Source organism: Podarcis tiliguerta (assembly GCF_965153285.1).
Source record: "Podarcis tiliguerta genome assembly, chromosome: 12".
Classification (NCBI taxonomy): Eukaryota; Metazoa; Chordata; class Lepidosauria; order Squamata; family Lacertidae; genus Podarcis; species Podarcis tiliguerta.
Window position 1 is genome coordinate 28,388,708 of NC_139545.1, and position 21,720 is coordinate 28,410,427.

General features: G+C 41.9%; 1 protein-coding gene and 1 long non-coding RNA gene across 2 annotated transcripts in view; one reads left to right on the top strand and one right to left on the bottom strand.

Moving 5' to 3' along the window:
- Nucleotides 1-4,912: 4,912 nt before the first annotated feature.
- Nucleotides 4,913-21,720, top strand: part of MEOX2 (mesenchyme homeobox 2) — a 68,241-nt gene continuing 51,433 nt past the window's right edge. The window contains exon 1 of the mRNA XM_083405509.1: nucleotides 4,913-6,062. Within this exon, the coding sequence (XP_083261635.1) occupies nucleotides 5,510-6,062 (553 nt within the window). The 5' untranslated portion in view covers nucleotides 4,913-5,509. The remainder of the gene's footprint in view (nucleotides 6,063-21,720) is intronic.
- Nucleotides 8,870-16,167, bottom strand: LOC310660664. Its single transcript, XR_014503590.1, has 3 exons — nucleotides 16,045-16,167; nucleotides 9,420-9,478; nucleotides 8,870-8,889 (listed from the first exon to the last, which is right to left on the bottom strand). It is a non-coding gene; the product is annotated as an uncharacterized lncRNA (long non-coding RNA).

Consider the following 21,720-nt stretch of genomic DNA (forward strand, 5'->3'; position numbering starts at 1 on the left):
TTTATTATTTTCTTCCGTGATACCTACTGACTTTTACACACACAAACCACACACATAGAAAAATGTGGTTCAGTCTATTGCTTTTTCTCTTGACATACAATTTGCAAAAGCCTTTTTAGGTTTGCCTTAAGAATGAATTAGGAAGAAAGCATGACAGGCGTCCTTCCGAACGATAGAATTAAGGAGCCATATTTCATATTGCCTTTGATCTGGAACATTAACTGTTCCAGCCGCTTGGAGCATTTTATGGCTCAAACTGAGCAGTCACCCTTTCGATTCTTCTTGTCCCACATCCACAGCGACTGATTGACAGCGACAGGTTGGGAAGAAATTTCAGGGCACATTAAGATCTGACACTTGAGGGGAGAGAACTTAGTCCCATCAGTGGCCACATTAAGGGAAGTCGCACCTATTAGAGATGAAAGCTAGGACCATGTTTATAGCTCACCTGAAATACCAAGGGACTTTAGATCCCCCTGTTATTTGTTTTCCTAAATAATGGAAGCTTAACATGACTCTGGCCATACTGAATTTTAGCAAGTGACTTCAGTATTTCAGGTTATCTTTGTTTCGTCCTACTACATAATTTGATTCATCTGGTACCACATTATACCTATAGATTCATCTATTTTAGATTAAATGGATGGTTGGTAAATGTTCCATGATGGGGCCAGGGCTTCTTCCCCAGAAACAGCAGCTCCAAGTACCAAAAAAGGGGCTGGCGGCTGGCGGAGAGTCCAGCCATTGTGTTTCCTTTGCCTTGGTCTATATTAGAGCACATATTGAAACGATAAACACAAGGCACAACATATTTCATCAAGATTGTTGAGTACATAGATTTTCCTCTTTTTTCCCCCTTCCTGGAGGAAGGGGTGGGGAAGGGCAGCTCTGGCCTTGCCCAGCCACTTATGGCCACCGCTGGCCCTTCCAGGAGGACTTCTGAGAAATGCCAGTTGACAAAAAAAAACCCGCTTCAAGATAGTTATAAATATAAGAAGAAAACAGATATAAAAAAAAGTGGGAAAGACTCTTACCGGCCACAGAGCGCTGCAGGTTTCCAGCTCAGTCTAAAACTGCGAGGCAAACTGCAGCAGCTGCTGAACAAAACTTCTAGTTGTTGGTGTTGTGTTTTTTTTAAAAAAGAGAAAGTCTGCAAAACTAATTTCCCACAAATAGGACTCAATTTCCGTTTAAGCAACTACCTCTTGCAAATCTCATACAACCCTTTTTTCCCCCACTGGCAGATGAAAATGACTTGTGTGAGAGAAAGAGGGGGAAAGGGAGAGAGAGAGCGCGCGCGCGTTTTCACACGCCCGAGAATTTACAAAGGGGGACTAAATGTTTGGGATTTCACAAGCGCAAACACAGAAGGGGAAAAGGCGGGAAACACTTTTTTTAAAAAAATCGTTTGCTTATCAGCGGTCAGCTCAACTGTCTCTGCCGTTTGCTGTTTCGAAGCGCCCTCGGAGGCTCTCCTGACACCTGAGACAATACAAACACCCTCGCCAAAGGGAACAGAACAAACTGTCTCGTGTGTTTGTGTGTAAAATGAGGAAGGGCGGGATGCCTTGTTTTGAAAGCGCAAGAACCTGCGACCTCTTTTGCGCGCCCTGTGAATATCTTTGTTTACTACTCAGATGTGAAATCAGCTCTGTGGAGCGGGAGGAGGGGAGAGACTCGGCGCTTTGTCACAAGTTTTGACATATGGGGTCGTGAGGGGTCTGCCTCCTAAAGCCATGATTTGTTTCCCAGTCGAACTCGAGCGCCGAAATGAACATCAGTTCCTCACGTCGATCCTGTCAGGTTAACTCAACCTCCATGGCACCTTATCATTAAAAAGAGGTTTCCCCGCCCCACTCGCACCTCTAGGTGAGATTATGGCTAATTGTTATTGCTGTTATTATTAACAAGCAACGTCGGGCACGACGGCTCGACTTCTGTCAGGTAGGGGGAAAGCAAGGGAAGCGGCCAATCAGATCGCGCCTCAGGGACGCCGGAGAGGCGCGCGACAACTGCACGCCCCCCTAGCTGGGCAGGCGAGGGAATCCCGTCAGGCGCTTGAGGCGGGAAGGCGCTCGAGCGCCTTTTGCGCCTCGTCGCTCCCGCGCTCTGCCTCACGCGACGCAGCGCCTCGGACTCCAAACGCGCCTCCGCCTCGAAGGTCCCCCCCCCCCCAAGCGTCCCTTTTTCATGTGCACTTCAAGTAAAACTCGCGCCAAACACTCTTTTCTGTTTCCTCCATCCGCGTTTATTTATTCCTCCACATATTTATTTCTAGCCCTTCGAAGCAGTCCCAAATCAAGCTGAAGTATTCAAGCGCTCAGATCCTGAAACTTCCCTTCTGCTTAAGGCTCATCTGCCAAAAGTTTCTTCTTTTCTTTGTAAAGAGCTCTAGGGAAAGGCAGTTCCACCTTTGTGAGGTGATCACCATACTGTTTGGACCTATCTAATGTCAATAGATCTTACCTGGATCCCGTGGGTGGGTTAGCTATTTTAGAGACAGACCTAAATTTACAAGGGGAAAGCGGGGTGGTGTCAAGTATCTGAAGGATTCATATGTTGTCAGTTGGTCCCTAGCCTACACAGTTTGATAGCCAGCGAACTGATTCAGGTGGCCACAGTTATCTCTTAGGATCAGGCAACTCTAAGAATACTTTCGCAGGCGGAGAATTTGCCTCAGAGAAACCTGCTCACAGCTTTGTGCCACTAAATTCGTAATCTCCAGTCACAGAGCTGACGCCCATCAAGATGGTAATCAAGTAATGGGTAGCATAAAATGAATTCTCCACACCTGCAATTGCTCAATAAAGCAAGTGATCACCAGCTGTTTGCCATATTGAAATGTATTCACTTTGTTGAAATAGGCCTGAGGCTTGGCCCCCACATTGGCCCAAACAGGGAGTCTTTTAGCTTTGTTGAAAATGCCCCAATTGAAGAAGTGAAAGAGGGAGATGACACAAACTTTTTTTAAAAAAAAGTTACATTGGGCTCTGCTGTGAACTTTGATTCTAGTCCATCTGATAAGTTTTCCCTTCACTCAGTCAAAGCATTTCTTGAGAGACATGCAAGTGCAAAAAGCATGCTGATTTGGAGGAAAGTCTTGTTCTCAAGAATCTACTTTTCATATATACAGCCCAAGTTATCCATGTCCTGGAGAAACAATTAAAAGCTCCAGAGTGATACTGGGATGATGCCTCTTCTCAGCGGTAGTTAGAGACAACCCACTTTATTGATATATACACATTCAGGCTCCTAAGGGCTGACAAAAGGATGTAACTTCATTCACTTCCAAATAGAGTGCCCCTATTCAACATTAGCATCACTTCAGATCAAGCTTACATTTCGTGTATCCTTTGTGACAAATGCTGTTTGGCCAAAAGAGTGGGGCAAACAGAGCACAACCTTACTTCATATAAATCCATCCTTGGTACATGTTCTACAGCCATTGTGTGAGCACCCACATCTATTGGAGGGGAGGGAGAAGTCTAATATTTAGCCAGGAGGGGAGAACCTCAACATTTGTTTAGCACAGATCACATACCTTATTTCAGTATTCCTTATAACCCCCGGATTATGTTGCTTTCCCCATATTGCAAATTAACTAGTGTGAGGATGGGGAACCAGCCAACATACTGCACTAGAGAGATTAATTTTGAAATCCTGTTGAGGGGATGACAGAGACAGAGTTTTATTAGCCAACAAAGCATATAATGGTAGATGTTAACATTGTATGTTCATGTGGCATCCTCCATCCTGTTTTTTTTAAGACACAGGATATATATGTGAGGTTGTGTAGCACAAAACTTCCATCCAAGCTCATCATTATAAGAATTTTGTAACATTAAGAATTTGATGCCTGAGTTTGCTTGTTTGCCTCTTCCCTCCTCACCCCCTTTTCCTTTCGCCATGTTTTCTTAGATTCTAAACCCAAAGGCAGATATTGTGTTATTTCTATGGATTTGTCTGCCATTGTTTATTTATTAGATTTATATACCGCCCTTTATCCAAAGATCTCAGCTTGGTTCAAAAGATAAGAAAAGCACAAATAAAACCCTTGACAATGTGAAATGGGTACTCTGTAGCGGATAATGCTGCCTGTTGCAGATTTCTAAGTGTCCTCTCAGCAGGGCTAGGATCAGGACCATAGGCCAGCTGGTCAGGCCCCAGCACTGGTCTGCTGAAGTGCCACCAGCTACAGACTCCCCCGTGGGGAACTTTGGGACGCCTTGTGTGGGTGTGAAAGCGGGCGCACATGGGACTGAGGGCGCACTCCTCGTAGGAAGCGCCCCTGCAACTTCCTCCACCGTGTGCCGTCTTCTACTGTTCAAAGGGAGAGCGCAGGCAAATGAGCCAAGGGGGACACCGGCTGCTCTCGGCAGCCTCTTCACACGGCCACTTTATTTGTGGGTTGGCCTGGCAAGGGAGGCTGGCTCGATGGGGAAGTGCAGGTGAGCGGCTGAGAGCGGGCAAGCCAGTGGGGAAGAAGAGGCCGCGCGTCCTGGTCTCCTGTTAAGAGGGAGCAGGCCCAGCAAGGCCGCCCCGGGAGATGCTGCATCTTGCTGCCCGCCAGCCCCACTCCCAGCAAGCCCTATCCTCTCCCCCAGAGAGAAGATGTGGACCAAAAAAGTCATGGCAGGCGGCTGCTTGCGCAAAGGCCCAATCCCATTTTGCACTGGGCGGCTGTCCGGAGGGAGATCCTGGCTCTCTCCTCTTGGCTTCCGCATCCTGGCCTGCCAGACTGGGTCCATGGGCGTAGCCAGGATTTATGTTAGCGGGGAGCAGTATTTTTATTGATTTACTAGATATAGGGGTGGAGGCAGTTGGCCCCCTCCTTGCCTACGCCAGTGGCTGAGTCCCACCCTCCCTTCGATGGCTGTACCCCCCAGATATAGGGAGTAGTAACCTCCTCCTTGTGGCACCTGCTCATCTGCGCTCTCCCTCCGGGCCAAAGGGGCGGAAGGAGGGACCCTGGCCGGAGCAGCTGCCCCATTGGCCCCCTCTGCCTCGGAGGAGCGGCGACGCTGGGCGGAAGCGGGTCCCCCCTGTCCCTGCCCGGGGCTCCCTCTTAGCCGCAGCTCGCCCTGCCTCCCGATCGCGCCTCTGAGGCTGAGCCGGGGTCAGGGCGAGGGGAGCCGCGGGCGGGCGGCCGCTGGGCTGGCTGGCGCGCGGAGGCAGCTCGCATGTGGTCAGTGCCGCCGCGCCGCCGCTAAGCCAGCCCCCGGCTCACGTTACACACTCCTGTATTTATAACCTCGGCGAGCCGCTTCCCCCTCGGAGCACTTGCGCGGGACCACCTCCTTTCTGCCGCCGGCGGACAGCGCGCCGATCGGGAGCATCCGATCGAGGCCCCGCTCGGGCGCACAAGCCCTGGATTATTGGCGAGCGCGCAGCGGCGGCGGCGGCGGCATCTGGTGGCTTGGGGGGTGGCTGGCTGGGAGGAGAGCGCAGCGCCCCGGCGCCTCTTGAACCGCGGGCTTCCCTGGGCAGCGGGGCCGCCTTGCGCGCCGCCATGGATCACACGCTCTTCGGCTGCCTGCGCAGCCCGCACCATGCCCCGGGCCAGGGCTTGCACCCCTTCTCGCAGTCGGCGCTCGCCCTGCACGGCCGCTCCGACCACATGTCCTACCCGGAGCTCTCGCCTTCGGCCTCCTCTTGCATCATCGCGGGATACCCCAGCGAGGAGGGCATGTTCGGCAGCCAGCATCACCGCGGGCACCACCATCACCACCACCATCACCACCACCACCAGGCGCAGCAGCAGCAGCAGCAGCAACACCAGCCATTGCAGACGAACTGGCACATTCCGCAGATGGCTTCGCCGCCGCCGCCGCCTCCCCCTCCGCCGCCCTCCGCCTCGGCCAGGCACAGCCTGTGCCTGCAGCCCGACTCGGGTGGACCCCCGGAGCTGGGCAGTAGCCCCCCGGGACTGTGCTCGAACTCATCCAGCCTGGGGACCAGCACCCCGACGGGAGCGGCGTGCGCTCCGGGAGATTATGGCAGGCAGGCGCTGTCCCCGGTGGAAACCGAGAAGCGCGCGGGCAAGCGGAAAAGCGACAGCTCAGGTAAGCGCGCCCCTCGTGTCTTTTCTTGGGTGGGTAGGTGGGTGGGGTCGGGGGTCGAAAAGGGGAAACCCACCCCCCAGGTGGATCGGGCTGTTGGCGAAGAAAGTGGCCTCATCTTTGGTGCGCTCCTTTGGTGAGGTTAAGTCACCTTTTGGGGAGACGCGGAGAGCGCTTCGCATCGCCTTCTAGACCTTTCATCGCGGGCAGAGAGATGCAGGGACCATCAGGTGGTGGACCATAAAATCGTTGGCCGGCGGGGCGGGGTGGAGAGACTCGCTTCGGAATCCGGATTAGCGTGTGCATCTCTGACACCAGGGTTTCCATTCAGTCCTCCTTTCCCCAGATTTTTGTTTCCCTCCAGTTCAGAGTCGCAGGCTGCTGCGCGCTTTTGGAAGAAGCGCCACGAGCAGTCATGGAGCCCGTTTCTCTTTAGGGCTGCCTAATATATAACTGAACCATGCAAGTTCTATCCCTGGAAGAAGTTTGTAGTTATTCTTTTGGGTTGGTTTTATGGATTAAGAGGGTCGCACACAAATATGTAAACAGTTTTATGTATAAAATGAGAGTCCTGCCTCTGAAAAGCACATAAACTGATAAATTAGAAGTAGATGTTTCAGATGTTTACAGTACTACTTGTGTAATAGATACAATGTAAATTATATCACACACATAGTGCAACTTCTTCAGGTAGAGACTATAAACTGAATAATATGTATACTATTTAAATACCCACAATAAATGCCACTTTTTATACCGTACATAGTCTTGTATAAAGAGCATAAAGCATTATTTAGGAAGAAATAGAAGTGAATTTCAATTTTGATCAATAACAATGTAAAGCAAAAAGTGTAGAATTTCTGCAATTACATTTCAGTTCTTAAGACATTTACTTGAAAGTAAATTCAATATATTTAAATTTAGTGGTATTCTGTGATCAGATGCATTTACATGGAAGTTCCATTCACTTCAGAGTTTATTTTATACGTCCTATAGTTTTAAAGCTACATTTGACATGTGCATTTATCTGGATTGCATATCTTCTACAACAAATTCTGTGATTCTGTAAAATGATTTAAATATGCTACAAAATTCCAAGTGGGAAGCTAGAAATGAAAGATGTCAGTCCCATAGTAAAACTGCTAAAGGTAAGATGTGCTTGTGCGCACACATGCACACACACACACACACACACACACACACAGGAAGATAAATGAAGCAATGCTTAGAAAGAGAAAGTAATAGGCGTGTTCAGACAGTATGAAAAGTTCACAAGGAAAGCCTTGACCTTGTCTCGTGTCATTTATAATTGCTAGAATAAGTAGTAGAAAACTCATACTTGAAATTGTCTACATTTTGTAGTTTTATATCCTTTTTGAGCAATTTTCGTTGCCAATTATTTTACAGTGTTGTAGTTTCTTATTATTTCTATCTTGCGATTTATGAGGAAAAGGTCTTGTTGATCTGAGAACACTGAATTATCTGCAAACAGAAATTGTATATTTATATAAAGAGTGATTAATTAATTTTTTTCACATGTTTAAGTTGGTAATTTATTATTATTATTTCAAGGAGAAATAATTTTTAATTGGCAGAAGAATAAGAAGGAAAACTTCATACAATGCAAAATGTTAAGAAAACAGCTCATCACAATTCAAGGAAAATATTAATATTTAGCTGTTATTGAAATCCAAAAACTCATATATTTAAAGTTGAGTTGCAGTGAGTAATATTCTGTAATACAATTAACCCAAAGTAAAACACAATCCTAAATATATTCATAGGAACAGGAATACTGTTTAGGATTACAGCATTAGATCCATGTCATATCAAACATTACCTAGAAAAAGCAATTCGGTGAAGCTGACTTCCCAGTAATGTGTATAAGAATGCTGGCATAAATTTATCTAAATTATTGAAATTCTTCACTATCATAGACTTCATTATACAAATGAAGCCATCACGGCTTATTTCAGAACAGTATATGTAACAAAACATGCTTAACAATGGATGGCAAATACCAATTTTAAATTAGTCCAGTTACATAGTTTTGAACATTTCAAAAGGTTTTTTGGCAGAATTTTATTCAGTATATGTAAATTATATATTTTTGTTTTCTGCTTCAAATTAGTGTATCTTTCTGACATAATTGAAATAATGATTTTTGTGGGGGTCACTTTCGCATACGAATAGAGATTAGATTTCAAATTGCTATTTCATTTTCTTTGAAACTTGAACGCCTGTGGATTAATACCTATACATATGTCTATCACGCTTGTACGTTAGAAAATTTTTATGTACAAATAACTAGGGCAATTCCTAAGGTTAGATTCTAAACAGGCATGAATTAGACCATTGCATTTGTTAGAACCTCTATATCCCAAAGAACTCAGTAGAGTCTTTCCCAAAATGTATCTGCGTGTATTTACAGTGGTACTGACAATGAACAATTGTAAGTAATTTTCTTCATCTGGCATCGCTGTTGTACAAATTTTTCTTCCATTAGAAACCCTATCAGTAGCAAAAGTAAAGCGTTTGTGTTTTGGTACACTGGTAGTTATAACTTGCAACAGTAGGTACCTTTGCAGAGCAATGAATAGACTTAAATCTTGCCCTTGTCTTGTATTGACTTTCAACAGGTTATAAGGACCTTTGTATTTGACTGATTGCAGTAGCATCACAGGAAACTGTCATCTGTTTCCAACATGATCTGTACATGATATCATGATGGGAAATTCAGTCATCAAAACTAGCAGACAACTGCTGACAGTTCCTCCATGTGTCCGCAGCAGCTCGCTTTTGATAGTATCTTTCGCTGATGTAATATAACCTAGCATGAGAAAAACAACAATCTTTAATCAGTTTAACTTCTTTCCTTTTAAATGATCTGTGTTGTCCATCACTGCACCTCTTTCTTATCAAAACCTCTGAATTCAACACTGTAGTGCTGAGCGTTTGTGTAATAATTGTGGGTATATGTTGCAAACAAATTTAAATTTAAATGCGGGGGTTAATTCACCTATGTTAATGAGGATAACAATGGCCAAGTAGAAGCCTTTATTCATTTTATTTAACATTTATTTATTTGCTCTGTCATGCAAAATGAATCCTTACGTATGCTACAGTGTATCAAACAATTTTCATCTCTAGCTTTCTGTCTACACTTATCTTTATTTCACTGTTGATTAAAATGTAGTTTATAGTTAGAGATGAATACAAGCAATCCACTTTTACAAAGGACTTGCACTTTATAATGAAGCCAGGCCTGTTTAATTCAGTGCTTCTTGCCTTGCAAGTAACAAGATGGAGTTTGAAATGTAAATCATTTTATTATTTATTTTGGACTGCTTCTTGACCCACCTGATAAGCTGTCCTTAGAGCTTCTTAAATATCAGATATTATCAGGGAGACTTGAATGGCTAAATGTAATAAGAAAGCAATTTTATACAGCAAGAATATGGAAATACTTTTTTTTTAAAAAAAGGAAATATTATTTGATAGCATTTTGAACAATAACAGTTACATATTTAAAAAAATGCATGTTGAAAAAAACATTTTAAAAATAAATAAATAAAAGTCTCCAAGTCTGTTCTTAGAATTCATTTAATACAGGCAACAAAATTAGGCATTTGCAAACTGTTGAATGCTGTGCCAACTAAGAATTTGAGGAAGGGTGATATGGAAGGAGAAATTAATATTCAGAAATATTAAATATATTAATTTCAAAAGTAAACAAATGATAACAAGGAAGGTTTATAAAATATCCTCTGCATATTGTAAGTTTTGCTGATCACTTCCATATACCTTGATTCTAGACTTCCCTACATTATTAACTGATGAATAAACACATTTCCTTACTTATTTTCCATTGGCATCAGTAGGATTTTTTCCCCATTATAGCTATTTGGGAAAGCTTCTTAATTATTTAAAATAATGATGAAACTATTTTTTCCATGTTCACAAACTATTTTGCAAACTTGAGATCCAAGCTTAAACAACCACATGCTATCCTAACACCACACAGAATTAGGTATCCTTAAATCCATTGGAATCAATGACTGATAATTCTGTAATAATCTGTTTAGAACCTGGTACATACTACTGTTGCACAATTTGAATTAAGTGACCTGGAGTCTTGCATAAACTCCAAACATTGTGCAGTGGTAGCATTTGATGGATTACTTCCAAAATATTTGCGATAATTTCCAAGAAATGCCTTTAAAAATACATGTACCAGCGTACTTATTAAAAATATCACTTATGAGAAAATGATTTGATAAATGCCTGCTAATAGTGTGATTTTTTTGTTGCTTTTAATGATTACTCTACAAAGCATTTTGGTGTATATACACACGTATGCATACACATAGCATAAAGGATTCATCTGAGTTCTCAAACTTTTCAGCATGCTTCTACAGTACAAGCACAATATATTTACTATGTGTGTTTTTCTTTCAGACAGAGGTAATCTGTTCATTATGCTTGTTTTTTTTATTATTATCAAAATATCATTCATCTTGAACAAAAACACCGAATCCTACAGGCCAGGAACCAAAGATGCGATATAGGCGCATCTTAAGAGCTAGAATCCAAAGAATAGCACAACTCATTCTGTGTTCTCATGGGGGACATTGGGCTTGTGTTTCTCAAACATCACCTCCCCATACCAAATGGCAAACCACTTTTGAAATTAAGGGGACTTTTAAAAGCACATTTTATATGGCACAATGGGTGGTCTGGTGCTCAAAGAAGAAGAAGAAATTAAAATCCCCACATGTCCCAGCCTTTGGCATACCTAAATTAGTTCTTTTAACCCCAGCCAAGGCCATATGTGTGCCCAGTGGTATTCCCCCCCCACTCCCCCCCTTTTGAGCAGCAGACTACAACACCATATTATTACAAGCTGCTTTTGAAAATTTCCCTGAATACAAAAGTAGCTTTTCCTGTAGTCTTCGGGGTTGCTTTCCAATATACATGAGCCCAAAGTAAACTAGTTATCACAAAGAAAGAGAGAGGGAGCGATGCTTTACTGCGTTTTGCTGTAGGATTCTAAACAGATATGACTGTATCGTTGATTCGGGCCAAAACTTTGGCGTAATTAGATTAATCAAATATTTCGCTGATAACATAGTAACTTTAAAACAATTCCTACAAATACAGGGCCAAATACAAATCCTACCATTAGGCAGCCTCCTATTATGTGTTGTTATTGCCGGGGAAGCTGAAAGGGGCTTATGGGAGCTTCTGCCTCAAGTAGCAAAATAACTTGGTCAACCCTGATGGGGATGGGGAACTTGCTGTCCCACCTGAGGCAGCTAAATGCATCGGGCCAGCCCTACTAACCCAAATCCAAAACGTGGGATATGAAAATAAAGCCCATTGATTACAGTAGCACTTATTTCTAGTAGCACATTGTATGTGTGAGTATTCTGCTAGGCGTATGGAACTCTGAAACATGCAAGGAAGGGATTTCCCATTTAGAATAGTATGAAACACCTATCAGAGTGTGCGCCTCTGTGATAAGTCGGAGCTCCTGAAAGTGGAAACTGCATGTTTCCTTGAACTTTATATGTATATTGAATGGAGCTCTAGGTTAGGATGGACACATTTAGGGTTGGAGTTTCTTTCTGTGAGTCAAAACACAAGTGCCTGCTTTTAAAGGCAAAGAATATTACTTTGAATATGCTTATAATTATAGTGCAATTATTCTTAATATGAAAATATGAAATGCTATACAGCGGTACCTTGGCTTAAGAACTTAATTTGTTCCGGTGGTCCACTCTTAACCTGAAACTGTTCTTAACCTGAGTTGCCACTTTAGCTAATGGGGCCTCCCACTGCCGCTGCACCGCCGCAGCCACACAATTTCTGTTCTCATCCTGAAGCAACGTTCCTAACCCGAGGTACTATTTTTGGATTAGTGGAGTCTGTAACCTGAAGTGTCTGTAACCTGAGGTACCACTGTATTAGTTTAAGTTTCTAAACAAGACATTTTTATTTACAGTATATTTTTCTAATGCTTTTCATGAATATTATAATTACGCATTAGAAGATAAGATCATTTTAGTACGAAGTGTTTTTTGAATCAATGTGCAATTCTGTGCTCACTTATTTTGAACACAGCGCGATCACACTTGGAACTATGCTGTGTGAGTGATAAAACCCACTACTTTCCAAAGAACAACTTGAGACATACTCTAGAGCAGTCTTCCTCAACCTCGTATTCTCCAGATTTTGTTAGATGACAACACCCATCAGCTCCAAGTAGCACAGCCCCGTAATCAGGGACGATGGGAATTGTGGAACCTCAGGAGAGCACTGGGTTGAATTAGGCTGTTTGCATTTATACATAGGATTTTTTTTTATATTTAGTTTCAACATCTAACCACCATGTCCCTTGTCTTATAATGTGGTGTAAGAAACTTTGATTTTTAAAAAAGCACAGTTCAAAAGCATATGCAGGTACTAAAAACAAGTTGCGTGCTTTTCTGACTTTTCCCTATGATACATCAAAACAGCTTTAAAATAATTGAAGTGCATTAAAATACTTTTGGAATTTTAATTTTAAAAACTTTTAGGTTGTCTTCTGAATGCACTTACTAGAGAATAGCCCTCACTGCATTCCGTTGGACTATACTGCTTCCAGATGACTTGTTTATTCAGCATTCTTTGTGATTTGTTTACTAGGAGGTTAGATGATGTTGCACCAAAACAAGTGTTATCCCACACTCTCCAATGCATTTCCCCAACACTTTCCTTATTGCAGAAGGTCTGATATTTCAGGGGAAAGGATATGTTGTGGAAGACTTCCCGATCCACTATAATTGAGTAAGCTAAATTTGCCAGTATGGAACTGAATCTCACCTGCAAACAATGCCGGTCTGGAAGGATCCTTACTTCTCAGTAAACTTGAGTAAAAATTATGCTGTATAATCTCATTTGCTTGGAAGAATAGTACGTACATGGATTTCAACTGAACTTAATTTTACAAATCAGGGTAGGAGATAATACACGGCCTGTGCAAACAGTACGAGATTACTTAGTTCAGTATGAGACCATATAAGACAAAGGGAAGTTAAGTTTTGCTTATGTGTTGATACTTCAAATTACTTTCTGTTTTTATGCATTATAGAATTCGAATGCTTATCTAGTTTGGGTTTGTCTTGTAGTAAAATGCCTTTAACTGCCAATAAGTCTCCATCTTTAATCTGAAATGGCTAGTAACACACCCAAGCAAAGTTGCATTGAGACAATTGCACATTTAAAACATACTGGTAATTAAAGAAAAATGTGTACCTTTACAGTGGTACAGTATAATTTTATATATACTCCTGGCCCAGAATAATTTTAGGCTTATCATTTACAATTTAAATTCCTTTTGTTTTATCCTTACTTCTCTTTATCCGTTGTCATGTTGGCAAGCGAAAATAGAACCATAGCAAATTGAGCATTCTTTAATATTTTTAGGGTCAGGATAAATTGCAGTGTTTTTTTTTAATTAAAAAAAATTAGAAAATTCGGGGGGAGGGGGGAATCTGCTATATAGGCCAGTTTCTAACCATTACAAATAGTTTCCACTGCATTTTGAACATAATGAAAACAATGAATTTTATTTTACCTTGTACTCTTTCCATCCAACCATCATATAAAAGCCAAGTTGAACAGTCAACCATAGTAAGCAGCAGCTGCTTAAATGCAACTCTATCCGCTTGCTTTGTGCTCAGAAGAAAATCTTACGCGGATTGCGGCAAATAATGTTAGCAACTGCAAATAGGTTGCTGTTTTGAGCAAACCTACTGGCATACATGAGGTTTGCTCAGAGATCAGGAATTATCCTCAATAGCAGTTGGTGATATAAGGGGAAGAAGAGGGGCAACAGCCACTTCTCCCCACTGGGTATGCAAGGGCCAGTTTTCTGTACTAGATGAAAGACCATATTTGGGATTTATTATTCATATGGTTCCAAAAAATAAGTCTGATGAAGCTCTTCATTTTTAATATATTTTAATGCAGTAAACTGACTTAGCCATGCGAAAGCGAGTAAAGTAGGAAAGAGTTTATCTGACTTTCAGTACTGAACCTAGTTGTCAGACTTAGGGGTTCTGTTTGGGTACACGGGTGCAGAAAACACAGGATGGTCCTTTCCTTCTGCTATTAAACCCAATATTTATAAACAAGTTTATTTTAGATGGAGATCCTGTTGGGATTGCAGCTTTAGTGAACCTGGGATATGCCTTCAGTTTCAGCAACAGGTGGAGAATAGCGGTAGGAGTTGAGGTGAGCCAGGAGAATAAGGGTGGAGAGTTTATTTATTTTCTTTACTGCAGAATATTATTTTAAAACGTGCTAGTAATTATGCAGTGGCAGTAGTAAAAAGACTTTAACTCCAAAGCTTAATGTTTGTATATTCCTAATGAGCGTGTAACCCACGGTTGTTTACAGTAGAAGGGGCCTGTGCCTCCTATCATTCAGTCTGCCAGCATTAAAGCAGCTTTTACAGAAGTTGCAGAACCCCTTTAAAACAGTAGAAGAACAGCAAGGAAACCAGGATATTTGAATTAGTTTCAGTAGCTATCCTTTCCCATTTGGATCTACTCCACCGCAGCTCATGCTGTTTTTTTGACAGATATTGCAAGATATTTTTTTTAATGGTCTCATTATAACTAAAATTTGGTTGGCATCCATCTGTCTTGGGAGACAGGAGGGATTGCACCTTTGGGGGTGAAGTCAAACTGTTGGAAGGTTACAGTGCCTGCTGTGGCTGTAGATACTAGTACAGGAGAAAACATGTTTTATTGTAGCTGGGGGCAGATGAAGGTGCCCAGTTGTGCTACTGCAGATGTACCATGGTGCTTTTTCTCTTTGCTCTCCTCCCAGCAGTCATTCCTCCTCTGGTCACTGCTATGGAGGCATGACCCAACTGACTGTCTCTAGGCGCCGCGGTTGTCTGCAAGAGATTCTCACATGGCAGGGTTGCCAACCTTCATGTCACGTTTGCAGACATCTTCGTAACATGTCTGCCAGCAGGCCTGGTGCTTGAAGCCAACTTCCGAAGAACATACTTGGATTCAACTAATACCACCCAGGGAAATTACCCTGGAAGCCAAATAAGCATTAAAAGGAAAAGATTTTGCTAATAAGAAACTTCTTTCTGGTGTGACAGGAGGAAAAACTAATAAATACACATGCAAGGTTGTACCCAAGTAAGTCATAATCAGAGTAGAATCAAGGAGCACGACTAACTTAAGTACACTGAAAATGAATATGAGTGAAAATACTATGCACCACTAAATGCAGGTGCTGTTCTTAGCGAGTTATCCACATATTTGTACAGTTCTATTCTTGACCCCTCAAGAGGTTGTACATCCAGCCACTAATAATCTCCCCTCTCCAGGTAGATAGTAAATCAGTGGGTCTATAATAATTTTCAGCATTGACAAGAGAACTACAATTTGCACAAGAAATTGAGCCTACCACATTACTCCCTTAAAAGGAGAAAAATTGTGCTGTGTAGCTCATCGTCAACAATGTATTTAAAAATCTCCAAAGTTTGTCATGGGATTGAAATCTAGTAGCTTTCTCTGTGTGTATACAGGTGGAAACAATGTAGTTACACATCAAGACTTCCATAAAGAAACTTCTTGTTATTTCTAGTTTGAGTATTATTGCAATGTGCATGTGTTTAAATCTAGTAAATAAATGGATGTGCACAATTCAGCAGATGTTTCTTCCTCTAAGAAAGAGTTTCAAAATAGGCTAAAGTGGTCATGGCATAGAAAGGAATATATGGATAGTTTTTAAAACATCTCTGCTGGAAGCAGGGAGTGAGACCATTCTTTTCATTTCTGTTCTCAAAAATAAAGGAGATTTTGCCAGGGTCATCACCTGGTTATGGGCTAGCTTTTGAACCAGTAGATCTACTGCCAGCTCTTCCTTGACTCCATAATGACCTGTTTTGTTGAGTGGGTTGGTGGTTTCTACTGACTTTTGCAGGTGGTAGCTTCCTGACTGCCTGTGCTTTCAGCAAGTTCAGCGAGGACTTTCATGGCAGCAGAACCCTCCTGCAGTAGCGTGGTTTGGGGATTGTTCCCTTAGGCTGCAGTCCTGAGTCCAGTTACCTGGGAGAATGGAATAGGAATTACTTCTCAGTAGACATGGTTAGCATTGTGCTGTAACTCTGTTCTATGCTTGTCTTCAGTTTTTAATTATCAAAGCTGTCCTTCATGGTTTCCATGCTGTGCTTTCTGGAAAAAAGACACTGGAGGATTTTGATTTATAATTGCTCTTTGCTATTGATCTCCCGTAACCAAGGAAACTATAAACACTTCCCTATGTCATGTAAGCAACATATTAAATTAGAAACAACTTTTTTTTTTAAAAAAAAAAAATGTCCTTGATTTCAGCTTTGTGCATCTTAAATAATAGACATAACCTCTCAGTTTAATAGACCTTTGTGTTCTGATCTCGAAGGAGTTCTGATAGACTTATCACAAATGCCTTTGTCTTTTTAATGGGCAGAGCAATCCAAAAGAGTAGGGACCCAGCACATTCCAAACTCCATTCAGGAGCAGGGCAACTGGCTGCTGAGCCAACCTGAGCCTGGAGAGGGGAAACAAGCCTTTAAACTAATTTGACTTATGCCATCCTTTTTACGGTGCAGCTTCCACTGGATTGCTAGGTCATGTGACCAAGCTCAATAGGGTTTGGGATGGGAGTAAATTTCCCCCTGTTCTATCCTATACAAGACCCCTTTTTGGTGACTTAGCTCAGCCGCTTTCAGATTACCTGGTTGAGCCCCAGCTGAGCTGACACTTAACAAGATGAAGAGGGCTGGCTCAAGACATTTTGCTGCCTGAGGCAAGATGGCATCCTCCCCCAAGGCCCATACAGAAGACAGTTGGACTGGCAATTTAATCTTAATCCAATACTGGTGAGATGAAGATATAGCCCACCACATAGGGAGCAGCATAGGGGGTACAGGCCACATGGCTGTCACAACTTTTTACCACATGGCAGCTGCCTCACTCTGCCTCATCATAGGGCCAGCCCTGTGGATGAAGGAATTCGGCCTGTATGGCTTTGGCTGAGCCCAGGCTCATCCCAGCTCAGCCAGAAATCTCTCTCTTCCAAACTCCACGCACCCCAGAGGATATTGGGTTTGAATGGCTTCCTAAAATACTAAGAAAAATACAGGAACCCTTTGAAGAGATGGGTGATTAAAGATTAGAAGATAGTGGAATTAAGCATAGTAACTCAGCCGAACTGTATTTTTCATAGGTATTAAGAGTCCTGCTGCTCATTCTTTCAGTTGGCAATTCTGAGTGTGTACTAAGGTGGATTTAGTCACAGCAATGAAGCTGGTTTTCCTAGACCATCATTGAATCAAGCTGATAATGGAACCTGTTAAATTTTATTCTGCATATTCTCTATGGTGAGTCACTGCAGCACAGCATGATCGCCGCAACAATACTAGCAGTTGTTAGTATTGCCCCGTATAAGATTTCTGTATAAACATACAACAGAAAGCTGGGTGGGGGATATATATGAAAGAAACATGTTCATGTTAATTGAAGCATTTTACGTCTATTAATACGATGCTTCAAACTTTTTAAAAAAGACTGCCGTGTGTGCAAATGAAGAACACTGAAAATTCTGGGATCATAGCAATAATATGACAAAATTTAAATAATAGGATGATTGATCAATGTATTATAATTGTATATTTTTCTTGGGCAAGCAAATGTTTGGCTCTGTAGTTAAGAGTCTTTGCTTTCAGACATTGGGCTGGCTTTGAAGTCAAAATATCCAGGACTAGAGAAATTAGAGTCTTTTGTGTGCATTTTCTGGAAAAGATTACTATGTTCCTGTGAGAAATTGTAAGGCTGCTATACTGAAGGCAGTGGAACTTACTTCTGAGTAAAGATGCAAAGGTCCAGTTAGATTCATTGATAAAAGAGCATACTTTCATAAATGGGCTGCCAGATCATGTAAGTGTCCCATTTGCACAAACAAAAGGAAATAAATTTGCTGGTGCATTATATTTTAAAACAAATGCCAGGTCAATAAATGCTGAACACAACTCATGTGTTTGAAAACTAATCTATTGCCCTAAACATATTTACTTGTGAGTAAGTTCTACTGAGATCAATAAATGGCTACCCTACAGCATGACATTTCCTTTATCTCTCAGGTGAATGGTGAATCCTGGGTTCCTACATTGTCACAACTTCAAGATGTTGTTTGGGGAAAAACACTAAGATAATGTGGAAGTTGTCGTTGTGAGTGTGCTGTGTAAAATATAAATATTTTCTCCTTTCATATCTTATTATTTTTGAATTTATTAATACTCTATTAAAACTTTAATAGAAGCTGTGGGGTTTACGTAGCCCTAAGTAAATTGGTTTTAATTTGGAGTATTTGAACAGGTGGACTAATTAGCAAGTGGATGCAAATTGCAATGATCCCATATAACACTATATTTTCATGTATTTTATTCTTGTTTTAATTATGATTCACACCCTCACCACTAGTCAAGCACAGCATTTGCTAACAAAAAACAAAAATATTTTCTCAGTTATTGAACTACTGCAATAAAAACAAAGAGTGCTTTGTCAGTGAACACTCTCTTCGTGCTGCCAGTTGAAATTCCTGAAAGTGCCTTCAAAGGCAGACCCGGGTAGAGGCATTGCAGTAACTTAACTAGAAAAAAGGAGAGCGATGAGATCTCAAGGGTGCACAAAAAAAGATTTTATTGGTCCAACATGTTTTGAAATATGTACCACTGTTCTCTAGTGAGTTCTGTAATCAAATCATTTGGTACTGAGCACCCCAAAGGGGGGGGGGGAAGTCACCTGCTTTTTAAGTGATCCTGATAAACGTGTATATCAAAACATGTTGGGCCAACAAAAACCTTTGTTTTTGTGTATCGTTGAGATTTCCTCTCCTGCCCCCTTTTCCTATTACTGTTGCCTTCCTTCTTCTGGTTTCCCTGAAAGAGACTAGGATATGAATAATCAGACAGTGCCTCGGTCATTCATGGTTAAATTACTGTAATTGGGCTGCCTTGGAAGACAATCCAGAAATTTCAGTTGGTTCGAAGTTTGAACACCAGGATATTTACTGGAGGCAGCAGAGTGCATCATATTTATTATCTACAGTTGGTTTCTGTATTCAGATCAATTTTCTGTTTTTAATCATTAAGGCCATAAATGGCATAGTACCTTAAAAACGGCTCTCCTCATATGATCCAGTTTGTGTACTTTAATCTGCCTCTAGCTAGGGAAGGGGAAGGAATTCAATTCAGTTCTCATTTAAAGGTAAACCTATCGAACCTGCACTCCTTGAAATAAGCAAATCAAAACACAGTCAACCTTCAAAATTTGAACTTCTATGAATTTTTCAATGCAGATCTCCAGCCAAGTAATGTGTGCATATACACTTACATACTTACGTAAAGTGTCACATAAAATGCATATGCAGTATTAGTGAAGATAGCATTCAGAAATGTGTTAGGGGAACTTTCTTGGCAAAATGTGTACATTAGGCAAAGTTACATGCAAAAAAAAAAATAAAAAATCTGTTTATTAGGAGAAATTCACACCAGAATGCTGATGAATTTTTAAAATAAAAATAGCAAATTTCTGTGGAAATGTATGTAACTGAATTTAATACTAGAAAATTGGAGAACTGAAATTGACATATCCAACTATTCCTAGCACCAGTGGATGGCTTAGGTGGGGTGCCACTGATCACCAGACCTCTGTTTGGTCATACCACTGCAGCTTACCCAGAGGCAGAGGTGACGCAAGGTCATGGAGGTTCAAAGGCACTAGTTAAGGTAATCCTCTGCTCCTGACCATATATTTCCAGTATACCAAACTTCCTGCTGCCTTGACTCCCTACTTTACCTCCTGGTAAGCAGCAGCAATGCAACTGACTGGAGATGAGGTGAACAGTGGCATCCCATCACACCATTCGCTGCTGCCTCTGGGGCCCTTCTCCTGGCACCCTTGCTGCTTGATACATGGTGAGTAGGTATAAGAGAAAACCCTTTTTTATTGTGGTGCCCAGAATGTACAACAGCCTTCCCAAAATAATTTCACGGATTTTATGGTTGAAGGGCTATGAAACATTTCCCAGCAAGTCTCCCCCCCGCCCAGCTATTTGATAGCTGTTGCTATCATTGCAGTTATTTTTATTCTTATTTTACAAGTTTATTGGATTCCTAGCCACCTTGATTATTTGGGTACAAAGAATAGGGAAATTATATGTCAGCATAGCATTTTGAAAGGGGGCAGTAAATTCAGGCATTTCTGTTCTGTTTCCCCACTCACTCTCTCTCTCTCTCTCCTGTGTTGGCATGGCTTATCTGAAAGATTCTTCACTTTTGTCTGGTATATAGAAGAAGCATACAAGCCACAGAAGTTTGACTTGACACTATATAAACCTATTTAAGATTCAGTTTGTTCTCCTTAGTTTGACATAAGTAATTATGGGGTTATCCCAACAGTAAATTTTATTAACGTAACTTATAAGATGGAGAAGCATGAATGTCCCCGTTTCTCATGAGAGCTAGTGCAGTAGTCCAATGGGGACTGTGTTAGCCAGAGAAATATATCAAAGTCATAAGAGGACAATGGACTTGCTTGGTAGAAGAGAAGAGTTTGGATTTGATATTCCACTTTATCACTACCCGAAGGAGTCTCAAAGCGGCTAACATTCTCCTTTCCCTTCCTCCCCCACAACAAACACTCTGTGAGGTGAGTGGGGCTGAGAGACTTCAGAGAAGTGTGACTAGCCCAAGGTCACCCAGCAGCTGCATGTGGAGGAGCAGGGAATCGAACCCGGTTCACCAGATTACGAGTCCACCGCTCTTAACCACTACACCACACTTGGTAGCCACAGGCCAGTTGTTGACTCAGCCTCAATCCTCCATCTGTAAAGAAGAAATGACATTCTCAGTTAACTGGGGGAATTGCATGCAGGTTCCCATGCACAAGGCTGCACAGAGTTGTTGAAACACACAAATTGAAGCCCACTACAAAAGGAGACATTATGTTATGCTCCACTGCCTAATTTCTCCCCCATATGAACCTGTTTGGGCCCAAAGGTCAGCTATAGAAGCCGTGCTTGATATTACTGTAAGATCAGTCACATTAGAAGCATGGGAAGAAGCTGCTTCATACAGAGTCAGACCATTGGACCATGTAGCTCAGTATTGTCTATGTTGACTGGCAGCTGTTATAGAGGATCTCAGACTGGGACCTGGTCCCTGCCCTCCTATCTGTAGTTTCCTGGAATTAAACCAGGGATCTTTTGCATGCAAAGGAAGGACATGCACTTTGACTGACACCTCCTCTTCTATTTGATCTGGAAGTCACTGACTTCCTTTTTGCTTTATTGCTTAATTGTGACTATCCACTCACTCACAGTTTGAGAATTGCTTTCTTAGAAAGCATGCTGGAAATAAACTCAGAAAGGTCAGCATAGTTTTTCATTAAAATAGCCATAATTAAAATAGGACTGCAAGGAACTGCCTGCCAACCTGAGTATAGTTAGACTGCTCAAACCCCACTGGTATAAATGGCATCCTCTAGAGCTGATTATAGTTTTAGCTTGATGATGCCTCATTAATTTTCATTGCGTTGCACAATACAGAGGA